Source organism: Pecten maximus, chromosome 16 (genome assembly GCF_902652985.1).
Source record: "Pecten maximus chromosome 16, xPecMax1.1, whole genome shotgun sequence".
In the NCBI taxonomy this organism is placed as follows: domain Eukaryota; kingdom Metazoa; phylum Mollusca; class Bivalvia; order Pectinida; family Pectinidae; genus Pecten; species Pecten maximus.
In genome coordinates this window covers 19,209,543-19,220,522 of record NC_047030.1, presented here as the reverse complement: position 1 = coordinate 19,220,522, position 10,980 = coordinate 19,209,543, and the positions used below count along the sequence as shown (strand labels likewise).

Genomic DNA, 10,980 nt, shown 5'->3' with positions numbered 1-10,980 from the left:
CAAATGTAATAAAGTCCTATCACTGTCTATGTCAAATGTAATAAAGTCCTATCACTGTCTATGTCAAATGTAATAAAGTCCTATCACTGTCTATGTCAAATGTAATAAAGTCCTGTCCTGTGACACTGTCTATGTCATGTGCCATGTGCTTGTGTTTATATGTTGTATTTGTGACCCTTGACTTCATAATAAGTACCTTTAACCTGTGACCATGTGACCAACTTTTGACCACCTGGCCCACCCTGCATATGCAGAACTGGGACAGAACTGGTCTGAACACCGGGAAAGTGTAGTTTGAAGACTCCAATTATAAGGTATGTTAATCCTATGTCTCTCTGATTTAGTTTAATTTTTTCATTAAATCAGGAACTGTATTTGTATATATATGTACAATTTGCAGTAAGTTATATCTTGCCTAATAATGAAATATCATTAGGTTCAGTATTAATTTTATCTACAAAACAAAAAAGTATGTTAAATGTATCGCCTGACGGCCATATTGGAAATAATCTATAAATATCTATAACTTTATGCTGTATGTCCATCATAGCACAGTTCGGTGGCTTATTAATTATCTTTAAAGTATTTTTCCTTTATATGTTACTGTATAAATTATGATGGTATAAGGTATCTTCTTTAACTTTCAGATTCATTGTTATAAACGGAAATTATATATTCCGTGGACTCAGCCCCTGTTTTTTTAAAAGAGTAAGTGTAGTTTATTACATTTTTACCAGTGAAATATCAAAAATTATTCATTCTATAAAAGTGATATTTTTCACTAGTAAAAAATATCACTTTTGCTGATTTGACCAATCAAATTAATTATTAGAAAATACCAAAATAATTGACCAATCAGAAAGCCCGACATATATGTCAGCACCTGGACAGGGGGAACTACATTTTTTGTTTACAAATTATCGCTGTAGGCCTAGTTAGCATACGGGGTAGGTTTTTCGTTGATAAAAAAAAAATGTAATAAACAGAATATCTAACAGTGTCTTCAGTAATACCAAATATATTTCACTCGTGTGGCTAATATTTTGATATTTTTGCGCACTCGTGAAAAATATCAAAATATTAGCCCCACTCGTGAAATATATTTGGTATTACTGAAGACACTGTTAGATATCCTCTATCTATTATTCTAGAAAATTGTCAAATTGTTTACATGGTCTTTATGATGTTTATAATCAATATAATTATCAATGTAATTCGAAATGGTGTAATTTTATCATTATCCTGGTAGCTTAGCTTGATCACATGTAATTTTTCAAAGTTTTTGTATTGTTGTATCTGCATGTATTTGTGATATCAATATCGACCGTGAACTTATAATGGTTGTTTCTATTGTTTTAGGGTGTCTTGTTGAGACTACGGGAATATATGTGATAACTAAGAACTCTGCATCATCGTTATTCATTCCGCCTCTGTTCAAAATCTCCACCCGATATAATTGATCATATAGTAATAACGACAGTACAGAACAGTAAATTGTCGAATTTTTGCCGCAATCTGCCACTTTATCAAGACTAAAGTAAATTACAAGCTATGCCCCAAACCTATTGATCAAACGAAATATATATAACAAATCTAAACGATTGCATTGATCACATGCTAATATGTAACTCTTTCTAGTAATAGAACTAGCGAAACCAATCAATATCACTGTAAGAATGCCATCATTATCTCTGTAGGAATGCAAAATCTTTCTCTTTAAAAACTCTGTAAGAATTCAATTAATTTCTCTTTAAGAATACATTCAATGTCTGTAAGAACTCTATAAGAACATAATCAACTACTCTGTAAGAACTCTGTAAGAATAGAATCAATATAATCAATATCCCCTGAAGAATACAATCAATTTCTATATAAGAATACAATCAATTTCTTTATAAGAATACAATCAATTTCTATATAAGAATACAATCAATATCTATATAAGAATACAATCAATTTCTATATAAGAATACAATCAATGTCTCCGTAAGAATGTAATCAATAGCTCCTGAAGAATAAAATCAATTTCTCCTTAAGAATGCAATCAATATCACTGTAAGAATATACTCATCGTATAATAGGTTTTTCTCAATACGTAACGTGTGTTACTGCACATGTTTTGCAAGATATGTACGACATGACTATATTATGGTTAAGGGACACATAACATTGCGGTGTAAGATAATGAACGATACTTTCTAGTTCAACTTATTTAATCTTCATCTGAATAGTGACCCGGTTTTAAATACAGATATATTCACGTTTACCTGACTTTCTTTTTTATAAATAATTATGAAATTTATCGCACTATTTGACATTTCCTTCCACCTATGTTAGTCCTCTCCTTGTTATCAACGCTTTTGGTCCTCACCATCACTGACGAGTCCTAGAAAAATGAAACAGCTGTATGGTGACCCTAACCATCACTGACAATTTTGTTTGTAAATGTGCTAATATCTTGTTTGTCTTTCGTACAATCCTTTGATTTAATTTCTTTCCTTCCAAATAACAACATCAAAAATGTTGAGTAATCTAGGACAAGGATTTCTGTAATTCTTGTAATTACGAAATTTGTTTTAAAGTAAAGTAATTTATATTGATTAGCTGATATTTGTTTATTTCATGGCACCATTTGATGTAAATTACAAACATTAAAAAAAAATTAAAAATAACGTAGAAACACTTCAGAGAAAGGGCTTTTGCTTGGCTTTCGTACACTAGTATCACTTTTTCCTAACAAGTATTTTATAATCTTTTATAGATGTAGATGATGTGGTCTTTAACGTTTCGATAACCTCTGGGCTGGAGGAAAGAAGAGGACCAATGGTAGGCCTACCTGACTCTGATACTATAAACCTCGAAATAAAATTTGAACACAATATAATATTCAGTGACGATAATATGAACCCAGGGCTGTTTTTATACGACGTTAACTGGTACATCAATATAAACCTATTGACAAACTGTTCACACGCATTGATTCCATACGCCAACCTATCCACGACTCATCTGAGTGAGACATGCTGGCGGGATACCTATAGAATGAATTTTCTGGTAAGCTATGCTGGTATATTTCTGACTATATTTATAAAGCAACATATCGTGATCATTAATATCGATTAATGTATTAAGGTCTAAACAATTTTCGTCTGACTGTCACTGCGACATCCAGAGTATGTTCAACTCCCATAAGGATGCTGATATCATCAACCATATTCTTAGTTGTAAAGGTTGTGTTGGTACTTTTTTGCAATGATTGTATAGTTTCGATAAGTAAACAATGGTATATGTACAGGAGTATGTTTAACGCGTAGACACGACGATATTTCTTCACCAAATCATCTTGTTTTGATTGATTTAGTGTAACGTATAAGGAAAAAGTATGACAGTTTTTTGTACCTTGAATATAACGCAAAAATGCGATTTACAAATGTTGAAAATCCGATAACTCATTATAATCGGTATGATAATAATGAGTTGGTGGAAAGCCATCATTAATATCTCCTTATATATGATGATGACATTGGAAACAAAAACAATGTAAGATATTTATTCAACCTGAGAATCGTTTCCGTGAAAACTGTACAAATAATTTCCACGTGAATATCGTAGATGCTATGGCTTTCAATAGATTTCATAAAGCACACGGAATTGTCTTTTCAGGTTAAATGTGAAATTCGCCTTCGTGGACTTGACGAAAACATACTCAGTGAATTCAGGTCTAGCGATTTATTTGAAGCTGGCTTTAAGGTATGTATATATGACAATATATATATAGTTGATCATGTAGTAATAACGACAGTACAGACAAGTAAATTGACATATATTATACAAATATAGCAAGGGTGTCTGTGCAATAGTCCAGACTATTGACACTTTGTACATGTAATCAACCAATGTATTATTGCACGAGGCCGAACTATTGAAACATTGAGATTTCTGCCTCGTGCAATAGAACAATGGTCGATTACAAGTGCCTCGTGTCAAATATTCTGGACTATCGCATGATATATTTGTATACCATTGCACAGGCACCAATGATATATTTGTTTCATTACATAATCATTAACAGTATACAGTTATTGTATGGGTGTGAGTTAAATAGCACCTTTGTTGTCCACCGAGACATGAACTATTTTCCGAGGCGAAGCCGAGGGAAATAGTTAATGTCAGCGGGGACAATAAAAGTGCTATTACCAGAAATACCCATGCAATAACTGTTTTTTTTATACCAGCATTTAAATCATTCCATTTTTTCTCCTCCACTTTTCCTAATAATTTTTCCCGAAGATAGTCTTTAAGCATGCTAACTGTCGTTGTTATTACTCGTTGTGTGTTCGCGCTGTTTTTTTTTCAGAAAAAAAATCCTCTCCAGCACTTCCTCATCTAGATTATCGATTTCAGTAAACAAACACTGTCTGCTTCGTCTTGGTCTCGAAAACGCACAATGAACGAAGCAAAAAACCAGCGAAAATATAAATGTACTCATTCCGGGTAAATAGCACTTGTGACTATTAATATGGTTAATAGCATTTTTGAAGGATGTGGTTGAAATATAATCTCTAGTGTCTATATGTTATATAGTGTAAAATAAGTATAATAATTCAAAATATAGCTTATGCGTATATTTAAGGGAAATCAAAAGCATTATGTAATAAATATATATATATTTACATTCATATTATCATCATTACGTTGCAAATAAGGAAGTACTCGTTTTAGACGAGAATATCGCCTACAACCGAAAAATACTCGTTTACGACACAAAAACATTCGCTTACAATTGCCGCAAATATCCGTTTACGGCTGGAAAATACTCGGGGAAATTATTCGTTTACAAAGGGAAAATACTCATTTACGAGTGAGAAAATATTTGTTCACGCAGGGGGAGGGGAGGGGAGAGAATACCTGCTGAGTTGAAAATGCTCGTATACGACGAGAGGAGACCCGTTTACGGCTGGAAAATACTCGGGAAAGTATTCATTTACGAGGGGAAAATACTCATTTACGAGTGGGAAAATATTTGTATACGACGAGATAATACCTGTTAACGGTTGGAAAATACTCGTTTACGACCGGAAGATACTCGTTTACAATGGGAAAATACTCATCTACGAATGAGAAAATACTTAACAGGGGGGGAATACTTGTTAACGAGAATGAAATATTCATATATGACGAGAAAATACCCGTTTACTGCCGTAAAATACTCGTTCACGAGAGGGAAATTCTCGTTACGAGGGATAAATACTTTTTACGGCTGGAAATTACTCGTTTACGATTGGGGGAAATTTGTTTACAGGGGGTTACTCGTATACTGCGAGAAATTTCCCATTTGCGAGAGGAAACCTGTTTACGAGGAGAACACTTGTATACGGTCGAAAAATACTTGTTAACGAGGCGAAAATCTTGTTTACGGTCAGAAAAGATTCGTTTACGAAGGTAAAATACTCGTCTACAGAGATAAAATATCATATACGATAAGAAAATACACATTTGCGAGAGGAAACTTGTTTACGATGGGAAAATACCCTTGCCTTTAAGTGAAGTTAGGCAAGCAGCATGCCAACCAGCCAAACTACTCTCACACCCGGGTTCTTGGATTCCAATGTTTTTGCTATTGTTTTACAGACTGATCAGACCAGCTATACTGTAGCAGAGGGTTCCCCAATCCAAGTCCAAATAACACTGACAGTCCCTGTAGGATGTGTGTATCTACTCGATACGCCAATAGAAGAGTAAGATTATTTTTTTTTTTATATATATATATATTTTATATATATTTTCAAACTTTTCTACAATCATCAATAGCAACCATTGATCATGACAAAGACAAGCAACAATTAACTAAAAATAAGTATATGGTATACATTGTATTTGCTTTGAATGGTAATAGAAATGCACAACTATGTGGCACAGTTAGATACGAATTCAGAAATAGCTGCAATGTCAGTATAAAACTGCATGCCAAATATACACAGTTAGTTGGTGAACAAAAGGTGTTGGAATCCGTATTAATGTCATCGAAATCACAATGGACATAAAACTAAAATCTATTTTCTCAAAGGTAATATATGAATAAATTAATTTGATGAATTGACTTTAAATAATATTACACTGTTTTTAATTATTCTAAGTACATGTATCGTGTACCTATCATCTGTACATTTGTACCAAATCGTAATTCCAGTAAATCTCTTTCCAAATGATGCTTAACGAAAAACTTGGCTTTCGATTTTGGTGAACCTTAAGAGGACAAATTAGTTGCATTATTGCAAATAGCAATTTTTGTATAGTATCAATAACGTAAAATCAAGAAATTGTTGATAGTTGATTGCAATCAAAACACTTGATAACTATTGTAGAAGGTATGCTTTTGTGGAGGAACACTGTAGCGAAAATATTGAAGTACACGCACCACGCACTGACGAATGCTCGACAGGAGGAGTAAGTAAAGAAGTACTAACGTTTGAAAATAACAACTATGGTGTGAACGTATCTCATAACGATTGGAATACGACCAAGTATATAACAGTGTATGGCGCGTCAGATAATACAGTGAATGTAGGAAGTCGATCATCATACATACGTTTGAAGTTTCCAGTAGAATTCAATCTTCACTCGGCTTGGAATGCTGCTTCGAAACCGGACATATTGGTAAGTTTCACAACCCTACACTACACTACACTACACTACACTGCACTGCACTGCACTGCACTGCACTACACTACACTACACTACACTCACTACACTACACTACACTACACTATACGAAACGACACGACACGACACCATATGACACCTCGATATTCTACACTGTACTACAAAGCACAATAATGCACTGTACACTAAATTACTACACTACATAACACGTATTAAATATACCCATGATACGACGTATCTCCATTTGCCCACTTTTTAAAATAACAATATAGGGAAAATGTTGTGATAGGGATTATAGTCTATTTCAGAGTAGTTCACCTTGTTTTTACCTGTGATTTACCTGGGATTTTCACCTCTGTTACCTGTGCTACATGGCTCATACCTATAAGGAACTATAAGATATAAGTAGCTACATGTATAATTTTATGCAGTACTTTATATAGGAAAAAATACACATTGATTACAGTATTATTATTTTGTTGTTATTTATGATGCGCAATGTACCTGTTTATAAGTATTTATATTTAAATATACAGTACTTTATATGAAAAAAAAATAATATTGTTTAAAAGCTATTAATGTTTAATATTAAAAGTAATAAGATGTATTTTCATTTGATGTTGTACAATTCAAAATTTATGTCAGCATTTAAATTTCGTTTACCTATCTACTATCTATGTTTATGTAAAGAGAATTCCGGTCGTTATCCAAGCTGATGTTAATTAATTACTATGGGGGGAGGGTGGAGGATTATAGGTGACCATTGGTCAATTATGATCCAAGCTGCTGCTGATGCTTAGCGGTCTCTATTATGTTGTTGACCATTGGTCAATTATGATCCAAGCTGCTGCTGATGATTTGAGGTGTCTGGTCCAAGCTGTTGGTGAGCTGTGTTGATTACAATTACAATGTTGAGTTGTTAATACAAGCCAGTTCATTATAAATTTGACTGAATCTTGACCCATTGGTATCATATTCGAGCTATCCTAGCAAGAGTAAATATGTGCAGATAATATTATCTGAGCCTGACCACTACTACCGAGAGATCTACTACCTCCGAAACCACCACTACCGAGACCACCACTCCCGAGACCACTACTACCGAGACCACCACTACCGAGACCACCACTACTACCGATACCACTACTACCGAGACATCTATCACCCACCACTACTACCGAGACCACTACTACCGAGACATCTATTACCCACCACTACTACCGAGACCACCACTACCGAGACCACCACTACCGAGACCACTACTACCGAGACCACCACTACCGAGACCAATACTACCGAGACCACTACTACCGAGACCACTACTACCGAGACCACTACTACCGAGACCACTACTACCGAGACCACTACTACCGAGACCACCACTACCGAGACCACTACTACCGAGACCACTACTACCGAGACCACTACTACCGAGACCACTACTACCGAGACCACCACTACCGAGACAACCACTACCGAGACCACCACTACCGAGACCAATACTACCGAGACCACTACTACCGAGACCACTACTACTACCGAGACCACTACTACCGAGACCACTACTACCGAGACCACTACTACTACCGAGACCACCACTACCGAGACCACCACTACCGAAACCACCACTACCGAGACCACCACTACCGAGACCACTACTACCGAGACCACCACTACCGAGACCACTACTACCGAGACATCTATCACCCACCACTACTACCGAGACCACTACTACCGAGACCACCACTACCGAGACCACTACTACCGAGACATCTATCACCCACCACTACTACCGAGACCACCACTACCGAGACCACCACTACTGAGACCACCACTACCGAGACCACCACTACCGAGACCACTACTACCATGACCACTACTACCGAGACCACCACTACCGAGACCACCACTACCGAGACCACTACTACCGAGACCACCACTACCAAGAACTCTACTACCGAGACCACCACTACCGAGACCACCACTACCGAGACCAACACTACCGAGACCACCACTACCGAGACCACTACTACCGAGACCAACACTACCGAGACAACCACTACCGAGACCACTACTACCGAGACCACCACTACCGAGACAACCACTACCGAGACCACTACTACCGAGACCATCACTACCGAGACCACTACTACCGAGACAACCACTACTACCGAGACCACCACTACCGAGACAACCACTACCGAGACCACTACTACCGAGACAACCACTACCGAGACCACCACTACCGAGACCACCACTACAGAGACCACTACTACCGAGACCACCACTACCGAGACCACCACTACCGAGACCACTACTATCATGGCAAATGCACAGATACAGGAGATCAAGTTTGTTAGGAACAAACATGGAGGGCGGAATCTGGCACATGGCGGTTATATGTTTAGCGTCAAGAACAACCGTGGGGAGAGAACATACTGGAGATGTGTTGTACGCGGTTGTCCAGCCACCCTTGCCACCCTCAACGACATTCCTGTCAGATTTGGCCAACACCAGCATGTCCATCCTCCTGACCACGCCAAAGTCATTGCTACAGAGATCATGACCACCGTTAGAGACCGCTGTGAGAGAGAGATAACACCCATACCAACCATCTACAATGAGGAAGTGACCAAGCTCCGGACCGACGAATGGGATGACGACAGCGAGAGGATAGTTCAGCGACTGCCGACCTTCTACTCTGCCCACACTAGACTCTACAGAGCCAGACGAAAACAAACTCCAAAGTTACCAACGACAGTACGCGACATTGACTTGGACGGCATGTGGACCCAGACGACCGCCGGGGAATCCTTCCTTTTATTCGATGATGGAGATGACTCTAGGATCATCAGCTTTGCCACTACGAATAATTTGTTCGATCTTGCCAACGCCGACACCCTCTACTGCGACGGAACCTTATTCACCTGCCCCAAGCTTTTCTACCAGATTTACACCATCCATGCAGACATTGGAGGACCAGCAGACCTATACCCGCTTCCTGACCCTACTGAAGATGACTATGAACGAATACAATCTCCCCCTTCAGCCAACCACCGTTTTTGTTGACTTTGAAGCAGCCGCCCACAACGCCATCCACCAGGTTTTCCCCGGAGTGACCGTCAAGGGATGCTTTTTCCACTTCACTCGGTGTATATGGAGAAAAGCACAACAGACAGGATTGCAGCAACTCTACAGACACAACGATGACGTCAACAGACTGGTACGCCTTGCTGCAGTATTGCCCTTGGTTCCCCTTGATAAAGTGGAGGACGTCTGGTTTAATGCGCTAGAGGAGCTGGATGATGCTGACCTACCCGTGGACACCCTACCCTTCACCGACTATGTTGTATCCCAGTGGATGGAAGGAGACCGACAGACCTGGAACCACTACGCAACAAAAGGACACCGGACCACCAACAACCTGGAAGCTTGGCACGGGAAGCTGAAGAAGAAAGTCCGTCATTCCCACCCCAACATATACACAATCATCAGAGTGTTCCAGGAGATCCAGGCGAGCATCGAGATCGACAGGATACAGAAGGACGCAGGGGGACCAACCAGACCAAGATGCAAGAAGTACAGAAACATCGACCGCCGACTGACGCAACTGAAGGAACGCCTGGAGAACAACACATTGAGCCTGATGGAGTATGCTGATGCAGCTTCACACCTTCTGCACCTGGAGTAGATTTTGAGTCTATGTTCTTGATATACATGCATGTACAGATACATGCATATAAAGATAGAGAGATATATCTTTTTTTCTGAAATGTTACGTAAATTGTATTATATTATGCAAGTGTAATGAAAAAATGCAATATGTTACTGCTAATGTATTACTAGTGCTATACATGTTTGTAAATTGTTATGTATCTAATGTTTTTTTTATATCTATGTGAATATGATGTTCTTTTCAAACTGAAGAATGTAACATAGAATGTTTGAAAAATGTTAACTATTAAAAATGCAATATGTTACTGCTAATGTAGTACTACTGCTTAATGTATAATGTGTTATATATGTTATGTATCTATTATTATATATATGTGTGAATATGATGTAAAATGTATGAAAAATGTTTTTAGTATATATATTATAATGTATTACCAGTGCTTATGTATAATGTTTGTGGATATGTTAACTATCTAATGTGTGTCCTTTCTTATATATATATGTATGTAAATATGATGTGTGTATGATGAAATTCACGAATAAATGATAAAATTTTTAAAAAAAACCTATAACTTAGTGTTATTTTCCCCACTTCTCAGGTACATAAATATACCTCTCTTTTTGCCCACTTTTTAGCACAGG

General features: G+C 37.6%; 1 protein-coding gene across 1 annotated transcript; it reads left to right on the top strand.

Annotated features, from left to right (window-relative positions):
* Positions 1-9,466: 9,466 nt before the first annotated feature.
* LOC117314710 lies at positions 9,467-10,470 on the top strand. Its single transcript, XM_033868800.1, has one exon. The coding sequence runs from the start codon at positions 9,494-9,496 to the stop codon at positions 10,352-10,354; it is 861 nt and encodes a 286-aa protein (XP_033724691.1). The 5' UTR covers positions 9,467-9,493; the 3' UTR covers positions 10,355-10,470.
* The last annotated feature ends 510 nt before the right edge of the window (positions 10,471-10,980 follow it).

What these genes read in the sequence shown, in the direction of transcription:
- LOC117314710 (XM_033868800.1), top strand. Translation starts at nt 9,494, where the DNA reads ATGGAGATGACTCTAGGATCATCAGCTTTGCCACTACGAATAATTTGT.